Consider the following 22,091-nt stretch of genomic DNA (forward strand, 5'->3'; position numbering starts at 1 on the left):
TATAATAATTGTGTTTGAATGTAATTAAACGTATGATATGTAAAAAAAAATATTACATGTGAAATGTAACACTTTCTGTTTGTAAATTTGATGTCCCCGACCTCTTTTTATAACAATAAACCGAGCAAACAGCCATTTTTGTGCAGCAGTGTTCACGCGCGCGTCTGGACTCGGTCTAGTGAAAAATCCAAGTGCAACTAGTTTTATTACCCGCGCTAGATTAGATTGACGCGCTAATCTTGTACCTCGGCAGAGGGGAAATAGTGCGAATGCCGCCTCCCTTCCGTGTTGCTCGAAGTGTCAATGTGGTATTTTCCTGTCATGTTACTATGGAATTTCCGACATCCAGAAATATCGTTCAAAACATACAAAGAACTGCGACCCGTATCCGGTGATACGGATGAGATCATGTTTTGGTTTCGGTACGCGAAAATGCACGTGCCCTTTTAACTGATCCTTAGCCCCAGACCATTAAATTACCCAAATATATGTTAAATAGGAAATAATTTGTTACTATTACATAAACTTTATTTCCATGCATCATTGTTTATTATTTTTCCCTTGATTAACATTGATATTTTTTGGTGTTCAAGTCATATTATTACAATATGTTTTTAATGCTATGCGACTCTTATATTTTTAAAGTAAGCCTTCTAAAACAGATTTAACAGGAACATCGAACTTTTTGTCGTTTACTCGACTCCTATTTTAGATATCGGTGCAGCGTTTTCGTAGTACGTACGTAATCTTAGCGTTGGTACGAGTAAGGCGACGATGCAAGTACAAATCCTAACACAGTAGATAATATTTCAATGTAAAATAAAAATAAAGGCGTGTTACACTATTTAGGCTTTACTTTTCACAGACTAATTTTCTTCTGTTATTCCCAGGCAACCTGACGAATCTCAAAACACGCTCCATCATCCCGGTGGACCTGAACGCGATCTCGTGCTGGAACGCAGAAATCATGCACGACTTCCACGCCAAGCTCGGGAATGTGGACAAGGCGGAGTATTACAAGAATGTGCATGCTAGGCTCTTGGAAGCTATTGATAAGGTAAGAATAAGTAGTAAATGTGCCAGAACGCAAAGACGGATCCGAGAGGTTGCCGTGTGGCGATCCGTATCCGATACGGACCCGACCGTGCCTTGGTTTCGGTACGGGATTACTTGTAGAATGTGCTGGAACGTAGAGATCATGCATGGCTTCTACGCGAAGCTCGGGAACGTTGACAAGGCGGAGTATTACAAGAATGTGCATGCTAGGCTCTTGGAAGCCATTGACAAGGTGAGAAAATATATAAGATAGGCCAAACGCCCAGTCGTTATTTTTATAGGGTTCTAGGGTACCTCAGAAGGAGAAAACGGAACCCTTATAGGATTACTGTGTTGTCCGTCCGTCGGTCTGTCAAGACCCTTTATCTAGGTATCGAGTTGAAATTAAAACTTATTAATTATTTACTCAGATGTAGAGTTAAAGCTGTGAAAAAAACAAAGTTGACGGAATAAAAATATGCTGCCGTTTGTGCAGCAAAAAACGAATATTTCGATACTCTCAAAGGAATCAAAATGTATAGGGTATTAACTGTTGACCTAGGAATATGAAATTTGACAAGTACCTAATATCCTTATTTATAGGTCCTTTGGCACGAAGACGTTGGTGTGTGGTTAGACTTCAACCTGGAGTCCGGACGGCGAAGAGACTACTTCTACCCGTCCAATGTCGCCCCGCTCTGGACCGGCAGCTATGACCGAGCGAGAAGTGAATACTACGTTAATAGGGTCATCAATTATCTAGATATTAGCAAGGTTAGTAAATAAAACTGCTTTTGAAAGTAGCCCCGCTAATTATTCAATGTCGCCCCGATCTTGACCGGTAGCTATGATCGAGCGTGAAATGAATAGATGACGTACGTTAACAGAGTCATCAATTTAATTATCTGGGCATTAGCAAGGTTAGTAAATAAAATTACTGTTGAAAGTTGCCCCGCTAACAGTTCAATGTCGCCCCGCTATGGACCGGCAGCTATGACCGAGCGAGAAGCGAATACTACGTTAATAGAGTCATCAATTATCTAGATATTAGCAAGGTTAGTAAACAAAACTGCTATTGAAAGTAGCCCCTCTAAATGTTCTTCTTATCGTGATGACACTCCTCGGTACGGAGTGAAACATGTCGAGCATTTTTCGACTTAAAATAAGTTTGTGACCCGTTCTTAATATATTTAATATGTCTGTGTCTCACGGAAGTTTTGTTATTAATCATAAATTATTTATTAAAATTCCCAGGTGGATATCTACGAAGGCGGCATACCCACAACATTCGAGCACTCTGGCGAGCAGTGGGACTACCCGAACGCGTGGCCACCGCTACAGTACATCATGGTGGAGGGGCTCGCCAGCACCGGCCAGTCCGCCGCCGTGCGGCTCGCCACCGAGATGGCCACCAAGTGGGTGCGGTCCAACTACGCTGTTTGGAAGCAGAAGACGGCTATGTTGGAAAAGGTATGCTCCGAAAAATGTGCCTATACTGTTAGAAGTATTAGAACAAATTAAATAATTTTTAGATAATTTTACCTATGATGCCGTGACCCTGGTGGCCGAATGGCTCAGGCACCTGCCTAGAGGACGCCATGTTTATTTTCAGTTTATAAATGTGCCTACAGTTCGTTCGCGTTAAGATTGCAGTAAAGGTTCCGTCACACAGGCGCATTTTCCGGGCGGGACGTGAGCGCGGCGTGAGCGTTTTATATGTAAAAGCGGCGCGCCCCGCTCATGCGGCGCCGCAAAACGCGCCTGTGTGACGGAGCCTTAAAAATAACACTGACCGCTGGCCTAGCCACGCCTGTAACCAACCAAATCGTTCCTGATTAGAAAATCAAGTTCACAGTGACCAGTTGAAGGCATAGTTTCTAATTAGGAACGATTTGTTGGGCTACGAGCATCGCTAGGCCGGGGACAATGTTTTTACTGCATTCTTAACGCGGACGAACTAGGTAAATATTAATGGACGTGGCACCAATAAGGTTCATCCACATATTACGTCACAGCAACAGGGGTGGAGGGGTTCATGCCAAGTATGTATTAAAGACCTAAAATGTGACAAGGGGGGAGGGGGTGTAAACTATCGAACTAACTATCTTTTGTGGAATGTAGGTAATTAACGACCCTTAACGAGACGTATGACCACAAATCCTGTATAAATTGGTATTTAACATCAGTTTTTAAACACTAGCAACATTTTACCTTAAACAAGAGTCATAGAGCTGCTTAAGTTTGAGGTTTCATTTATGTATTCCTGTGTGTTTTATAATAAATGGCGCTATACAGTATAGTAACTGTCCATGATTGGAGGAAAAAAACAGTTTCAACTTGTTAATTAAATAGAAACCAATTACAGTATATTTCAGTAAACACGTCGAAAACGTAAAAGAGGAATAGTATATTCAACTTTTAACTCGCAAAACGGTAGAAATTTTACAGGTACCGGTTAAATATCAAAAATACTCCAAATTTTCTCTGAAATGTCTCATGGTGCCGTTGCTATAGTAGGCGGATTTTATTATGTTATCCAACTAACCTAAATACTGCCATGGAGAAATAAGTAAACTAATAAAAAAAAATAAAAAAATAATAATAATAAAATAAATAGATAAATATCTACGACAGTTCTAAAACGAAGTTGTATTTTCAGTACGACGCGACAGTTTTCGGAGGCTACGGCGGCGGCGGCGAGTACGAACTGCAGACCGGGTTCGGCTGGACGAACGGGGTCATCATGTCGCTGCTCACTAAATATGGAGGTGAGTCTTATTGCCTTTAGCATACATGTCAATGTTGCTTACACAATACGTTCATTAAAAAAAAAAGTTTGGTCCCCTGAAATAAGGTTGATATTTATCATGTTAATGTTTTAGAATCATTCTGTAGGGCTAAGATGGTCGGCTCTTTATCATTTGTCACCGTGCCTGTCACGTTCCAACAAATATGTAAGAGCGAAAGTGACGCATGGCATGACAGGTGATAAAAATGCCACCATGATACCGCTCTGATCGCGTTTTCGTACTTACCAAAGGCAGTTTTACGGGTCTACAATACTATATTATATTACCTCTACTGATGGTACTATAATTATGAGTCACAATCTCTCGCGTCGAATGACGATCCCTATGACAGTTACCTCGAATCTATTTTGGTTAATGTTAATTAAAAAAAAAATACGGAATATCGTTTTACCGATTTTTGTATTAGGTACAAAACCCGACCGCAAAAAGGTTTAAAGTACCAAGCGACATTGTGCTGGAATAATATCCCACCACCAACACGAAAAATCAAATCTTAGACGTATTTAAATTGGAATGACTTGCGGTTTAAGGATTCCCCCACATATGTCGACGCGGAATCGGCAAAATCCGATAGGTAAAAGCTTTATGTCTGCGCAATAAGAGCGAAAAAGTCGTCGTTCGGCTCGGCTCGCATCGGCCGGCGCCTGCCGTTGCGTTGACGGCTTTTTCGCTCATTGCGCGGACATAAAATGTTCTATCGGCTTTTGCCGAATGCGCGTCGATATATCTGGGGATCTAAATCGGCATGTAGTTCATTTTGTGCAGTATCTCTAGCATCAGTACTCTTCAGGTGCTGGCAGAATACCAGCGCTGCGTGTCTCCGCAGCTTAATGCTGAGCCAGCCTATTCTTCGCACCATCACATGGCTCGACCCATTTTCACAATTTGTTATTTTTGTATTCGTTTACCCCTTACCGCATGTAATAAAAATTATTTGTTTAAATTTGAACCTTAATAGCTGTCAATATCATATCAATTGAATATCATATCCGCCCAATATGGCTTCGTATGCGGTAGGGTTAAGAAATTTGATAATGCATGTTTGTTTCAATTATTTCTGCATGCATTTTCTTCTAATTTTAATATTATGCTTCAGAATAAAATGTCGGCCATTGGAGCCATGTAATAATTAGGAGATTAAAGTTTTTTATCTATCTATTGTACGTGACAACTACTCCATATATAAGTGAATTGTCATAGGGACCATCAAACCATCATGCGATGCGAGAGGTTTAACGTAGTCAACTGTTAGTAAGGTGTATTCGGGTAATTCCGATTGTCGAAAACTGTCGGATAATTCCGAAAAGAGACTTTTACTATGATGGAATTTTGGGTGATTTTCATCTGAATTTCGGATTATCCGAATTTCGGAATTACCCGAGTAAACCTTACCTATAGTTGGTAAACCAATTTGTCAGTCAGTAATAACCAGGCCCCAATTTCACCACGGTGACAGGTGCGACAATTGTAAAATCACTGTTGCTGACGTCACAGGCATCCATGGGCTACGGTTACCACTTACCATCGGGCGGGCCGTATTCCTGTTTGCCACCATCATTGTATTATTTAAAAAAACTTTATTATATCGGAAAAAACAGATATTTCTTTTGCGAAGTTTCTGACAATTGTCAAGATTTAGAAGAATTGTAGGTAATTCTTGACAGGTAATGAGTTATATGTCGGAATTTCGTGACAATTGTAGTGTTTCTTGTGACAATTGTCATAAACTTAGCAAGAGAAATATCTGTTTTTTCGATATAATAAAGTTTTTTTAAATAAAACAATGACGGTGGCAAACAGGAATACGGCCCGCCCGATGGTAAGCGGTAACCGTAGGCCATGGATGCCTGTGACGTCAGCAACAGTGATGTTTTACAATTGTCGCACCTGTCACCGTGGTGAAATTGGAGCCAGGAAAACTATACTCACCCTTTTCTTTTGGGTGCTAGTACTAGTGTAAGACAAAGATAGTGTAATTCTCTCTGTCTATGATTGAAATGAGACAGTCCTTTGACAAACTATACATTACAATCTTTCATGACATCAAAATTAGCACAAGAAAGAGATACCATAGGTAATTTTTTAATTCCCTTTTTTGCGCGTTTATCCAGCCACCTATAGGAAAATAATTAGCCTAATGAAACTTTATCAAAATTTAGTACCTTGGTTATTAATTCGTTTATTTTTCCATTCGCCCCCTTCATCGTCCGTCGAAGCAGCTGGTGATTTAGGTATGTCAGTAGTTTGTTCGATGTTGTCTTGCAGATTGGCTATTATATTCAAATTATATTACTATTTATGTATATCAAAATTATCTTTGGAGCACAGCCCTTAGTTCACACACAGACGTGTAGACACACCCTCATACACACGTCTGTGAACCCTGTAATCTTCACACACTGGCGCACGTGTAACCAGGGATGGTCAAAAGGGTCCTGTGATTTACCTACACAAAATAAGTATAAGCAGGGAACACTCAAGGAATATCAGAAGGTCGTGTGCGTTGCATCTCGAAAGGCAAACGGAATCGGACTGCCAATATGGCGCACGCGAGGTAATTGAGTGAATGTGATGAATGATGGACTACCAATATGGCGCACACAAGGTGATTGAGTGAATGTGATGAATGTAGCTAAGCGCTATGCATCCAGCTTTATCATGCGAACGGCTAAGGAGTGGAATTCACTTCCTGCAAATCTATTTCCAGTCCACTATAACTTGGATCTCTTTAAATCGAGAGTGAATAGACGTCTTTTAGGTAAGCATGTTCCATCCTAGACTACATCGGCACTTACCATCAGGTGAGATTGTGGTCATATGTTTACCTTTTTCCAATAAAAAAAATTATAATCATGGACTGCCAATATAGCGCACGCGAGGTGATTGAGTGAATGTGATGAATGATGGACTGCCAATATGGAGCACGCGAGGTGATTGAGTGAATGTGATGAATGATGGACTGCCAATATGACGCACGCGAGGTGATTGAGTGAATGTGATGAATGATTGACTGCCAATATGGCGCACGCGAGGTGATTGAGTGAATGTGATGAATGATGGACTGCCAATATGGCGCACGCGAGGTGATTAAGTGATTGTGATGAATAATGGACTGCCAATATGGCGCACGCGAGGTGATTGACTGAATGTGATGAATGATTGACTGCCAATATGGCGCACGCGAGGTGATTGAGTGAATGTGATGAATGATGGACTGCCAATATGGCGCACGCGAGGTGATTGAGTGAATGTGATGAATAATGGACTGCCAATATGGCGCACGCGAGGTGATTGACTGAATGTGATGAATGATTGACTGCCAATATGGCGCACGCCAGGCGATTGAGTGAATGTGATGAATGGTGGACTGCCAGTATGGCGCGCCCGAGGCGATTGAGTGGATGTGATGGATGATGGACTGCCAACATGGCGCACGCGAGGTGATTAAGTGAATGTGATGAATGATGGACTGCCAATATGGCGCACGCGAGGCGATTGAGTGAATGTGATGGATGATGGACTGCCAATATGGCGCACGCGAGGTGATTGAGTGTATGTGATGAATGATGAGTGTATGACGATTAGAGGGTTCACAGACGTGTGTATGAGGGTGTGTCTACACGTCTGTGTGGGAACTAAGGGCTGTGCTACATCTTTTACTTACAGGATTAGAGGGTTTTGTATCTTGCTATGCTTAATACTTATTTTATCATTATTATTCTATTACTACTGGTTTACAATACTTTTTTGGAGAATTTTATGCATGCGGTGGGCGATCTTATGGTTTTGTGGTTTTGGTATAATATTTCTTATGTATTTTTAATAAATATGTTTATTTGGCACCTACCGAGTCAAATGCACTGGGTGAGATTAAAAATACTAACGGTTGGCAGGAATTTGTATTAACGCTAATAGGTACAGTCAACTGTAAAAATATGGGTGTAGACAACTTACTCAAAAATATGTCCCATAGTTCTTAATTCACTGACATAAGAGTTATGGGACATATTTTTGAGATGATTTGTACACCCATATTTTTACAGTTGACTGTACCAGGTATCAATTATTTTCTTTATTTTGGCTTGTGTGGTAAATCTCTCGCGCTTATTATTTCAATTGATTCCCCTTTATTCAATTTTAGTTACGTTAAAGAATTTAGAGAAACACAAAAGACTGTTTTTTTGACATATTACAGTTTATAGGTACCTACATGTTTTAAAACAAAATATATAGGTACTCGACCAGTGAAAAAAAAAATCCTTGTAATTTACTTACTTAAAGTAATGCAAAACCAGAAAATCTTGCGAGACGCCCACCGTGAGTCATGCTTAATGCTCCGCACTCACTTTATCACATTAAATCGATAAGAATGATAAGACTAACAATCCAAACATTTGACAATAACATATTTGCATTTGATGATGTCATTGGTAGCGTACTTTCTATAAGAAGGGCAGCTAATAAATATAATATCATATTGTTATTCAATTGTGTTGATTTGTAACAAATATCAAGAAAACTATGGTTGATTATAGTTAAATAAAGTTATAAACTTATCAATAAATGTATTTTATGTCAGTTTTAAACGTATTTATGTTATTTAGGCAGTACCCATAATTTATAGTTACTTCTGTACCCAGATAAATACTGGACCTGTTAAAACAGTTTTAGTTAGTATATCCCAATCTTTTTGATTTTCAATGTAGGTTAAAAATTCTTACAGATTTTGCATAAAAATGTGATCGCAGCAACATTGCAGAAACGATAATTATTTGCAGGTTTATATATCATAAAATTAATTACGAGACAAATGAAAGGGCTTTAAAATTATACAGATGCTAAATAAAATAATTTAGGAAATCAGAAATATCTCTTGTGTAAACTGTGTAGGTACAAGAAGTATAACTAGGTACATTTTTTGATGAGTATCAACAGTTTTACCCTTTTCGGGCATACAATTATAATATAACATACATGTTATACATTTTAGGGACATATATAGGGACAGGGGCCCTAGACTAACCCAAGTGTGGAGTATAACCGGCGTGTGTGTTCACAGACAAATTATCGGCGTCGGACGCTTTCGGCACCGGCGGCGGCGCCGAGTCGGCGGCGGTGGCGGCGCACGTCGGCGCGGGCGGCGTGGCCACTGCGCTGCTGGTTGTAGTGGCCTCGTTGGCTGCTGGGACTTTAGGGTGAGGTTAGTACCAACAACTTCTTTACGTTTTTCATTAAAAAAAATGTCATCGTTTATCGTTATTAAATACAGTGGAACCTGGATAATTGCAATCTCAAGGGACCGGCCATTTTTTGTCAATTAACCAGGTTTTTCATTTAAGCAGGTCGTGTCAATTAACGAGGTTCAAAAAATCGTTGTGTCAATTATAGAGGTTTCCATTAATAGAGATTGCGTTCTGACAAATTTCTTTTATGGAGGTGCAAATAACCATTGAAAGTAGATTTACACGCTTACGTTCTGGGTTTCTGGTCTATTATATAGCTTCTGTCTATACTTGCACTTATACACTACATTAATTACTACTTTATTTTCTTATTAATCATTTGGGTTTAAAAAAATCCCTTGAATTGTAGAAGAAAGTTTTATTAGAATGTAAAAAGCTGTTGATTTAATCAAAACTATTTCACCTACTACAGGCTGTGATAGATAACCAATAAATAAATTGAATTCTGGATGAAGATATAAATAAAATGATCATTGCTATTAAAATATTGCTTCTGCTGTCTACAACTACATTATTTCAATTACAGAGGTAATAAGTATAACTCGTTTCAATAATAGAGGTAAAAAGAAGAGTAAAAATAACGGATTTTTTTAGCACGGTGTCAATTATAGAGGTCTTAGTTGCGATGTGGTCAATTACAGAGGCAAAATTACGAAAAGCCCTAAAATCTAAATTGCAATTATAGAGGTTCCAAAATTTCAATTATAGAGGCCTTTTGGTCTCAAGGGACCGGGACCGGACTTTTGGTTGCAATTATTGAGGTTTTCCATTTATCCAGGTGCCAATTAACCAGGTTTCACTGTACTTGATTCTAGAAAATATTTGAAAGCCCCAGTGAAAATCACGTGAAATTGTAATGATTGCTAAATGTATATATGATATGATGATATGATGTCCTCCCAGACGTATCCGTCGACGGCGACATCCTGACAAGTTATTTTTTTTATTATTATTATTTATTATGAGCTTTACTTATTATTGAAAGGGGTTTACTTAACTATTACGAGTACGCGCATGGGCGCGAGCGTGACTTGCAAATCCAAATTTAGTTTTGAAAGTCCGGCAGCACAAATCACAGTAGAGCTGTCCAGGTGAGTTGTATGTATAGTTGTAGGAGGGCTTGGGCCGAGTTTTTCGCTAAATGATTTTTTTTTTGCTAAATGTACAACGGCTTTAACAATTAATAAATGAAAAATAACATTAAAAGGTTAAATTTAAAAATAAACCTACTTTTTCCAAATATTCATAATTAAATTATAAGTAGTGATCGTTAATTTTCCAGAAATTTTGGTGCAGCATAGTAAAAATAAAGGATTTTCTTCAATATTTTTCTAGGGAGAGTATTGGTTAAGGTTAATATTGCTGTTATTAACCCTAATTATCTATTCCACCTAGAGTAGGGCATACAGATGCTTTTAACCAACAATGCTGCACCAAAATTGATGGAAAATTAACGATCATTGATTATAAGTTTTATGATTATGACGCAATTGTTTTCATTTTGTGCACATCGTAAACAAAAATTATGCAGATGATAATATATTGTTTTTGTTTCAGATATCAATTATTTTACTTCTCTGAGGAACACGAGACCCATTCAAAGTAAGATCCTTCCATTATTTCACTTTAACCACTACAACGGTACAAAACTTGGCTGTAGACTTAGACCTACTTAAGTTAAACAACTTACCGTGAAACCCTAAATTTTTACCCTTTAGGGTATTTACCCGTTATGAAATCGTAGACGAATAAAAACTAAAAACAAATTCGAGGTAAAGTGTCATTCTATGGAACTTGCTAACTATGTTTTAAACAAAAGTCACTTAGTAAATTCATCATTCAGAGACATTTTCAATATGGCGGCTTGTTTACATAGTTAGCAAGTTCCATAGAATGATACTTTAATTCGTGGTTTGGTTATTTTACTCAGTCCCATTTTACGTCACAATGTCTCACACCCATCTTTACGACCTTCGACCCATCAAAAAAAAGAGCTTAGAGCGGTTTTGCACTACGTCCGATCCGAATCCGATCCGAACCCGTGAAAATATGGTCCGTAGTCGCCGTAGAACTATTTCTATGGTAAGTTACGCACCGCCAGGGCTCGGAACCGGTATTGAAATACCTGTTAATATCGTTCCAAAACCGTTATATTATTTCGTTCATTAAAAAACCGGTTAATTGACGGAACGCGTACTAAAAATTACGTTCTCTCTCCTAACCGGTAATAAGAGGGAACGGAACTTTATGGTTCGCAGGGAACGATATAATACCGGTTACTCTTGGCTTTCGGAGACTCTCGGTTAAAATCGTTGTCATACGTAAAAGAGATAGCAATACTTACTCGTTCTATCTCGCTTCGATATTTTCAATTTAACCGGTTAATTTCGTTCCACAAAAACGGAAGGCGAACAAATTAGGCATAAATCAGTATCTTAATAGAACAGTTCTTTAACCGGTAACCGCAAACGGAAACGAAATCCTTTTCGTTCCTGGGTGAATGAACGAAACCGGTTTGAAAAATAAAACGGTTTCCGAGCCCTGCGCACCGCACACGTTGAATGACGGAAAGAAATCGGATGACGGAGATCGGACCTAGTGCTCCCATCTTAAAACCCAGCAACGCACTTGCAACCCCTCTGGTTTTGCAGGTGCGCATGGAATACGGGATTTGCTTTCCATCGCTCGTATATCACAAAAAACATGAGTGGTGAAATTTATCTTGAAAGGCAAAGTTGTAGGGTTTCATGGTAAGGTGTATTCGAGTAATTTCGAAAATGGTCTTTGACGTGATGGAATTCCAGTGATTTTGGGAACTGCCCGAAATTCCGAAATGATTCGGTACACGCCTTACAAAAATAAGAGGCTATTACTAGACACCGTACATTTGGTCGCCGTCGACTAGCTATATATTGAGCATCTTTTACTATGCAACCAAACCCGAAACCGTGAAAAAAAAATTGGCTTTTTCATTCATTTTGGCTGGTCCATTTTCCCTCCCAGGTTAAAATTTTTCACGATTTCGGGGTAGGTCCCATCGTAAAAGTTGCTCAGTATAATCCCAAAACCTCCCTGGCAACGGGAATGCAGTTATTTTTTTGCCACCCTGTATTTTGCGCCGTGTCGTTTCAGCACATCTTTTGTCAGAAAATTACGTATCTACTTGAAACAAAATGTGTTAAAAATCGCAAAATATTTCTGTAAATCAGCGGGCAACAATAGTATAGTTGTCATTTATTTATACACATTTTTTAAATATAATTACCATTGTATAATGGTAGTTTGCAGAAGAAAATTATCTTATTTACCTATTTTAGGGAGTAATATCCAGATTTGAATAGAAAAACATTATAACAGTAGTCTTATTTGTACATAAACTGTTTGGTGCTTCATCCAGGGTTTTTAGATTTATTACACGTCCATGTTAAATAAGTTATTTATATTTAAATAAATAGATACATACCTAATATGAGCCACCCCACACTAGCGTCTTTTGAGAGTCAGCGTCTAGTTAGCGCTATGGAAAATGGCGTTACAGCGCAGTTGTTGCGCTAACGTTGCGTCGAGCAGCAGCTATATAGTTGACTGCTGCTGCTATGAGTTGACGCTCGGGGACGCTAGTGTGTGGTGGCCCTATAACACTGTGCTTTATTTTCGATTTAATAATGGTTGTTTTCATTAATTTAGTACAACTTAATACTGAAGTCATAGACAAAGAAATAAGAAGAGAAATATTCTTATTCTATCATTTTGTATGATTGAAACTAAGCGTTAAGAAGGCTATAAATTATTTAAAGTAAGTTATCTATTTATTTTAGTGTGTGATTTGTTTAAAAAATATCGATGCACTATAAAAAGTAATACGTTATTACGAAAATAACATGTAGTATATGAGTCAATGGTAGTTTTCTTGAATCATCTTTAGACATCGATTATGTAAAATAGTTCAATACCTATAAGAAAACAATGGCAGATAAAAATTATATTTACAGTGATTTTTTTGAATAACTAAATTTAGTTAGGATAAACTGAGTATTTATTATCAAATATTGTGATATAATGTAATTATCAGTATTACATGGAATATTATATTTATTATATTATTTTAAATATGTACCATATAGGTTTGTATTTCCTGTAACTTTTTAATTTATGGTAATGTATCTTTATTTTTATTTACATTAGTAAGATTAAGGGCGTGAAAAGAAAACTAATATATTTATAGTTCGTTTTTTTAGCATTAGAAATAAGGTAAACAATCTTGATGTGTCTTTTAATTGAAAAACACCTTTTAAAAATAAGTCACGGCAAATATGTAACAATTATGAATCTAATACGATCATTTACATTCTTCTGCTTTCATAAGTAATAGTTACTGATTTTCAAAAAGCGTTTTTCAATTAAAAGACATGTCAAGATCGCTTACCTTCTTTCTAATGCTAAAAAAAACGAACTATAGGGCGCTGAGAACTATAATTATCTATATTTTTGTCTTGTATAAAGTAAAAAAAAAAAACAATTGTTGTTTATAGTCTAAAATAATTAGATTCGAATTAGTTACATAATAATTATTATTAGTGTCTAGACGTTTCAAATCTATATAATAAGTTACTCTAATTTGCACTTTTAGTACCTAATAAACCTTTGAGCATTACTTAATTATGTTAATTTAAATATATGTTGTTTGACACGATTCCTCTTTTCTTGAAAATTATAGGACATTTTATTTTTTGTCTTTATCTAGGCAACAAATAATTAAGAAAACAATGTTCAATAATTAATATTTAATATATCTGTAAACAAGATTTTACAAATTTCAATCAGGAAATATTATTAAAAACATAATAAAATTATGAGAATATATTGGGCACTTAATATCTTTTACTCGTGTTTTAAATAATATAAACTAAGTTATATGTTGTATTCAATGCATTCCATGTTTATTTCCACTTTATACGTCGTGATTTTTTGTTTTTAAATCACATTATATGCGCTTTTATTTTTTAAACATTTTGTAACATTTCGTTACGATAATGCGAACAAAAGTACACTTAAACTCACAAAGATCCATAAAATGGTCGCTTATATCTTTATGCGCATCAAAAAGTAGGTGCCTAGGTACTTACAAAGTTAATATTATTGTATTCCATTTATTGACCCACTTCCATGTAAAACACGAACATACAACATATTATACAGATACCTATGTAGTTGTAAAATACAGAGATCAATTCAAATATTAATTTCTTGTAATCAAACGGTTATAGATAGCTTCCGCTGTCAACAGTGACTTTTCTTCAACCGGCAGGCCTATTATGGATGGCTATATCCACGTGACAAAATATCCGTCATTTTTTAACACAGCGCGATTGAAAGTGACAGATACCGTTTTAGGGGCTGTCCATAAATTACGTCATCGATTTTTGACGATTTTTGACCCCCCCCCCCCCCTATAATCATCCAAAAATCATGCTTCAAATGACCCCATTTCCTCCTACTTCATGCTACCGTCATCCGATGTCCAGCCCCCCCCCCCCCCTAATTTAAAATGACGTAATTTATGAATAGCCCCTTATCACGCTGTCACGTAGACAAGAACGGCCATCATATCCGTACAGAAATGTCAATTTTGACAGCTGTCAAACCATATAACCGTTTTTAATTTCACAAACGGGTTTATCGCGATATAATTTCATTGTTTTTACCTTAAATACCGACGTTTCAACTGAGTTGCACCAGCTGTAGTCACGGAAAGACCGACCACACCGACCGGGTCTTTCCGTGACCCGTTTGTGTAATTAAATATGTGTACAAAACGCGAGGGTTGAAAGTGTCATATATAACCGTTTGATAACGAGGAATGACTATCTGAATGGGCCTCGCAGACGTCGTGAGATGCTACCGGGTTTAAAAGGCGGATGTTCAACTTGACATTGAGAATGTAACTGACTTTAATAACGTATAATAATGTAGTGCGGCTATGTATAGCTGAAGTGCTTCGTTTGTCAAAGGAAGTAGCTAGTACCGGTACAATTCCATATATAAATGTAAGAATAGTGTTGCAAACGGATTTTGTGCCTTACTTTTGGAAGTATGATTTAAATATAGCTTGACTAGCTCATGATAAAATGAATGTAGTCAAATAAGTTTGTCAGTATAGAAAAAGGCGCGAAATTAAAATTTTCTATGGGAGGATAACCCTACGCGCCTATATTTTTTAAATTTGCCGCTCTTTTCTACGGACGGAAATGGCTTGACACCTCATTTATTTAAACGTCAGTAGGTGTGACCAAGATCGTCGCCAGCTGATTTGATATGGCCAGCTGATTTATTTAGATAGAGTCAGTCTATGAAAAGTCTGCAGTGGATTTGATAGCCCACGCGGCGCACGTGTTATTTTAAACGTCAAACTTCTATGAAATTATGACGCATAAATGACACTTGCACTGTGTGGGCTATCAAATCCGCTGCAGACTTTTCTTGGTCCGACTCTACAAAATTTATTATCTGGGGTCACATAAGTATATTTTTATCGTATATTTTTTCGTACCTATTCTACTTAGGCCATATAAGTTAAGAGTCAAAACTACAAGTGGTACCCCATTTTATTGTACAGTTTTTTTTTTCTACGAAACCTAAACGAACTCTAATAGTTAATCTAAAGATTTTTAACCCTTTATTGCGTCAAATACTCACTTCCACTGACTCATTCTAGTGTCGTGTCACTAATTGTGACCCTCACCTGGTCTCACGATCAAACCAGGACATCTCTGACCTCCAAAAACCTACATTAGTCTTGATTTTAAAGCTCAAATTATACTAGATACCCTGATGAGTATAAATTGTTCTATGGAGCTTTGTTTGTCTTGTCATTGTCACGATGTCCTGCGGGTTCTACCACGAACCTCGTTCGACGTGATGCCTCCCTGTCACACTTACGTACGAATTTACAAGTGCGACAGAGAGGCAACACGTCGAACGTGTTTCGCGGTAGGCCTGCCTTTATTTTTAACGCAATTTCCGGTTTCTCTGGTTCGGTCTGGATTTTTATTAACGAAAGCGAGATACGAGCATCCGCCATTTTGCACGTATTCGTGCTTCAGTGTAGTTCTTTAATGATGAATGAAACTTTGGTAGTTTTCTTTGACCGAGTTTTGTCGAAAATGTCTTTAACAATGTAATTACCTGACCACGACTAAACCAAAAAGGGTCTAATTCCAGTAGTCTTAGGTTTATCAGTTACAAACTTTTATATTTAAGGAAAATGTTAAAAATTCACAGCGAACTTTGGTAACACTTGTCAACTGAGCTACTACGGAAACTTAATTAGTTCGAGCCTTGTTGGAAGCGGTGAATTTTTCTATTTTTCCTTTAATATTAAAATTTGTAGTTTATTAGACGTTTTTGCTTGAGAAGAATTAGTTTGGTAGGTATGTGAGTTGATAATGATATCTATCGGGTAGGTATGTTTGTACTTACTTAGTTTTTTATCTTATTTTCTTCGCTTTCTTTTGGCATTGGTAATTTTTCCTACCTTAAATTTTTTATAGGCCAAGGCATAGTCTTTTTGACATTTTTCTGTAGCATATTGTTATCGAAGATGTATGCATAATCCTTTACCATCGTATTTTCTCGGAAACGTTCGTATTTGTCATGCTATTTCAGTCAACCTCAGTACTTTTTTGTAATGAGACAAACTGAAATAGCATGTCACGTAAGACCTCTTTCCAACTGACGTACAGTTTTTTGCGGGTACGGTTTTCTGCAGGATCCAGTTTTCTGTAGTATGCGTACAGTATCCCAAACAGAATGCTCGTGTGAACGTTACTATATTAGCACGTATCGAGTTGGCTCGCGAGCCTACCTGGTATCCATTGCGCGCGGCTGCCTCGCAAGCCAATGTTCGATAGTATACCACTAAAACCGTACCCGCAAAAAACTGGACGCCAGTGGGAAAGAGGTCTAAGGGTCAAACAGATCACTGTGTTATGTCTTTCCTAGTAGACATACACAAGAGTTAAGGGCTATAAAGGTTAATTTTCTTATTTAACCCTTATCCACGTGAAAAGGTCCTCCTTTTATTTAGAGAACTATGATAAAATCATTGCTTACATGCCCACAAGCTGTTAACTATTGCCCACAGGAGAGAAAAATGTGCTGTTCGCGATAACACGCTAGTTTTCTCTCCTGTGGGCAATAGTTAACAGCTTGTGGGCATGTAAGTAATGATTTTATCATAGTTCTTTAAATAAAAGGAGGACCTTTTCACGTGGATAAGGGTTAAATAAGAAAATTAACCTTTATAGCCCTTAACTCTTGTGTATGTCTACAGGAAAGACATAACACAGTGATCTGTTTGACCCCTAAATATGATGGTAAAAGATTATGCGCTACATCTGTAATACTTGCCATTCAAGACGCGTCCTTTCCGCAGCCGCTAGTGCTTCCTGTAGGGCATCTAACATTCATGCTGGTGCTATTTATAGTACATCTCAGGGATGCTCAATCGTTAGACAAGTGTTTCCTGCGGGTTTTCTTTTATGTTCCTAACAGAACGTGGTACTAAATATAAAATCTATAGTATTTCTGTAGGTCATAGCTGTATCTGTAGGTAGGCTAAGATAGGGAGTGATAGTAAAAACTTATGTTTTCTTAGATCCGCATTTTCTCCTCTACAGGTCGCAATTCTAAACCGATTCTCATGAAATTTTGTGAGTAGATTCCATTTTTTTTTGTCGATTCAGTCTTTGGAAGTTTTTCAAAATGGCGCAGCCATCAATTGATTCATTTTAAAGCTATCCTCGCGAAGTCTACAGCTCACAGAGCCATTAAGTACATTATAGTGACACTTTTTCGCTCGCTAAACTGTTGTAATTTACTGCACAGACCAGTCCGAGGCAGTACGAGAGTACCCGAAAAATTTACTCATACTGATATACCACTCTGATACTCACCTATTAGATAATTCCTTGAAAAGATCGTCATCGCACCTTGACAGTAAATCTTTGTTTGCGATACTCAGTCATATCATAACTTCATAAGTAACCATTTAATTCTCGGTACTGTTGACTGTTTAATTTGCTTGAGAGATTATAGTTCGTTTATTTTAGCATTAGAAAAAAGGTAAACAATCTTTACGTGTCTTTTTATCGAAAACACCTTTGAAAAATAAGTCACGGTAAATATGTAACAATTATGAATCATATACGATTATTTAGGTACATTCTTTTGCTTTAATAAGTAATAGTTACTGATTTTAAAAAGCGTTTTTAATTAAAACTCGTCAAGATCGCGTAGGCTTTTTCTAATGCTAAATAAACGAACTATAGAATATGTTTGGTAATCAGCTTAAAATATAAGTTAACGTGTAAAGTGTACCTATTGTATGTCTTTAAATAAATAATCCGGATAAAAATAAGATGCTTAGGTACTAAAAATAATATATATGGATGTTTTCTTAGCAAGTGTATGTTTAAATAAAGTTATATACTTAGTGCCTTTAAGATATTTTTTTTTAATAGGTAATTTGTTTCTAAGGCTTCTTTTCTTGCACCGTTAAATTGAATAAAAATTCGATTGTTTATCGTAATCGGAGAAGCTCATTAATTCATTACAAATGCAATTAATATATAATTTTTGTTCAAATTTGGTGTTGAGGGAACGTAATTTTGTCTTTAATTTTACTTTAAAAATAGAACTGCAATAATATTAAGTGTAAAAACTGCTTAACGTATAGCTTACCTTTAAGCGTTCACTCGGCCTCGCTCCAAATTGCTGCAAAATATCTTTTTAATTGCAATTAAGTGATATTTTAACTTTGCCGCTTATCTTCTTATTTCTTATCTACATGTAATTAAAATTACTGTCAACGAGTCACGAAATGCAGCAATGTCGTAAAGTTGCATATTGTATTTAAACCTGTACCTACCTCTATACATGTAAACTTGTTGAAATTTATTTTACACCGCCGGCGTATTATGGATGGCTTTATCCATCTTTATCCACGTGATAAAATAACTGTGAAATTTTAACACCGTGGGATAGAAAGTGAAAGACACCGTTTTATCACGCTGTCACGTAGACAAGAACGACCATCATATCCGTACTGGAATTATGAATGTTAAATGTTTGTATGCTTCTAATCTAAGACCTCAATGTATTTAAGGACTTGTTGTTATGGTATTGTCGGTAGCAAATAAATCATAATAATTTATCTTTATTTTCATAAATGTAATTATTACACTACACTAACTAACATCCGCGCTGACTCGGCGTCGAAGCCTTTATAACCATTTATATTGCGACAGTTTCAAAAATACCGCCCTCTATAATATTTTTTTTGTATTTTTTCTTGTATAAAAATTGTAAAACTATACAGGTTAAAGGGTTAAAGTAGATAGACGCCGTAAACCATCATTAAATCACTAATGGTAATGATATATACTTAAATGCCAAGCCGGGTCCAAACCTATCATTAAACTACTAATCAAATCATAACTATACATACATCTATCATTATTTGGAAAAAATATATAATTTGTGCGGAAAGAGAAGAGTCGTGGAATGTATGGGGCCCAATACGTTTCACGACTCTTCTCATTCCGAACAAACTCTATAATTTAGTTGGCCACCACAAATGACGATATTTCAATGAATTATAATGCCAAAAACACGCCTTTATGAGGGCCTACCAATTATTTTGTATTGGCCGTGAACGGCACATGACATATTATTAGCGAGTACCTTAAATGTCAAATAACGTGAGAAAAGTAGCGACTTTTGCGTCGCGAATTATGTGAATATAACAATTATCACGCTCGGTGGCCTTCACACAACGCACATCCCTGCATTGTGATCGTGGTACTGAAATATGTAATTGTATAATACACAGACTAGAGCGATAGCGGTTCTAGGGCCACTCGCGTCTCCCGAGCGTCAGCGTCTAGCCAACTCTGGCTGCTGCTCGACGCAACGTTGGCGCAACTGCCCAGCGACGCCATTTACCATAGCGCTGACTAGACGCCGACTCTCTGACTAGACGCTAGCGTGGGGTTACTCTTATAACTAATGTATTACCTATGAAACATCATTAATTCATTATCCTTACAGTCTAATAAATTTACATGCTTAGCTATAGTCGAGTTTAGTAAATGTAGCTTACCGTTTATTTCATTAAACTAGAATTTCTTCATAATAACATGTTTTATTACAGCTACTTATGTATTTTCGGGACATTAATATAATAAGGCTTAGGTTATTAAGTAATTATTTAGTTAGGGACTGGTTTTTTATACTTACCTAATAAAATGTATATAATTTTAGTATCCATTGTATACATATAAGATATTATCGAGTAGTGAAGACTAATTAACTTAGCGTAATATAAAAATATTTTTAACATAAGAAGTTTTCAAATATGTAATTATGTATGTATAACAGACATAGACAAATGAAGTTCTATTAAGCCACCATTTAACTTTTTGTTGTTGTTTTTGCGCTCGTCCACTTGAATTGTAATGTAAATGCGACCTACTTTCACCCATGGTACTCTAATTGCATGCCAAAAACTAATTGTGTTCGTATTGTAATATTTTTCGCCATATCATTATGGCAGTTGCTTTTTTATAAGTTTTTGTTACACATATATTTAGACGGTACTTTTTGTTACGCAAGTAAGCAGTTGTCAATAGTTATTTGTACAACAAGAGATCAAAGTTTGATATTTCTTCGAGTGCTTATTTTGAGTCCCGTGCAAGCGAAACTCGCTACGCTCGTGAATCTAATTTAGAATCTTGAGCGTAGTAAGGGATTCAAAAGCGCACGAGATGTAAATAAGTTTGATCTCGTGTAGTACACAAAAATTTTCACCCTAAGCAGTGAGAACATACCTAGAGGGACAGAGATAATAGAACCCAAGTATATCGAACTTGTATTAGACCCCGCATGTTGAAATGACATTTGACTATAAAGGTCACTTGAATGTCATTTTGTCTCACTCAGTGAGCAAAATCGCATTTTGCTCACTGTGTAAGACACACTCAGTGAGCAAAATGCGATTTTGCTCACTGAGTGAGACAAAATGACTCAGTGAGCAAAATCGCATTTTGCTCACTGTTTTTAAGAAGCAAAGTACCCTTGTTCGAGCTGCTGAGGTGAAAAAGTTTTTACAACTGTTACTTAACTTTTCGGCAAGAACAATGTTTTCAACTTATCATGTATGTTATTAACAAAATAAATGACGGATAAGTAGGTATTTTTATTCAGACTAGCAATAAATTATGTCGACTTGTAAAGTAAATTATGTTATGTTTTGGCTAATTGGCATATTGCGTATAAAATTTAAAAAGAAATCTAAAAAAGTATTTAAAAATACAAAGAAAAGCCTTTTTTAATTAATTTCAAGCCATGCAGTTTTAACTTGTACCACTATTAAAATGGAAAAATAACAACAATAACCTTGTACAAGCACAACGCAAGTATTATTTGTGCGTTATCTGATGTGTACCGACTATTCAATGATATTCTCACACGTATGTTTAACGCGTTTGCTTGTTTGGGCTTATTATGTGGGTTTACTTTGTGATAAAACGTGAGTTGTGGAAACTTTCCTTAAAGTTGGAAAAGTTCTCGGAAGTTTCAGGAAAACTTTACAGGCAAAGTTTCCTTTAAATTTTCATTTTGGAAATGGAATATTTTTATACTCATACAAAAATATGAGAAAAGAGACTTTTTAGATTTGTATTCCTTTGGACCCGTTTTATTAATTTGATAAAACTGTAAAATTGTATCTATGTAATTGCCTATTTTGTAAAATATGCCATACGACTAAATAGGTATAGTCGCGGACGGTCTAGAACGCAAAATGACTAGCGTAATAATTTGCCTATATCGCTTTTAGTCTACATCGCGAACGGTCTAGAACGCAAAATGACCACTTTTTTATATCACACAGGTAGGTTAGGTTCGTTAGTTATCTTCAAATGGCCGAAGGCCAAACTGCACA

General features: G+C 36.7%; 1 protein-coding gene across 2 annotated transcripts in view; it reads left to right on the forward strand.

Moving 5' to 3' along the window:
- LOC134801421 (trehalase) overlaps positions 1-22,091 on the forward strand; it is a 76,140-nt gene that overhangs the window by 48,325 nt on the left and 5,724 nt on the right. For both annotated transcript variants that reach the window (XM_063773972.1, XM_063773971.1), the window contains 5 exons: positions 891-1,057; positions 1,639-1,809; positions 2,290-2,505; positions 3,695-3,803; positions 8,905-9,040. In XM_063773972.1, coding sequence (XP_063630042.1) covers positions 891-1,057; positions 1,639-1,809; positions 2,290-2,505; positions 3,695-3,803; positions 8,905-9,040 — 799 coding nt within the window. The remainder of the gene's footprint in view (positions 1-890; positions 1,058-1,638; positions 1,810-2,289; positions 2,506-3,694; positions 3,804-8,904; positions 9,041-22,091) is intronic.

This window comes from Cydia splendana, chromosome 22 (assembly GCF_910591565.1).
Source record: "Cydia splendana chromosome 22, ilCydSple1.2, whole genome shotgun sequence".
NCBI classification, from domain to species: Eukaryota; Metazoa; Arthropoda; class Insecta; order Lepidoptera; family Tortricidae; genus Cydia; species Cydia splendana.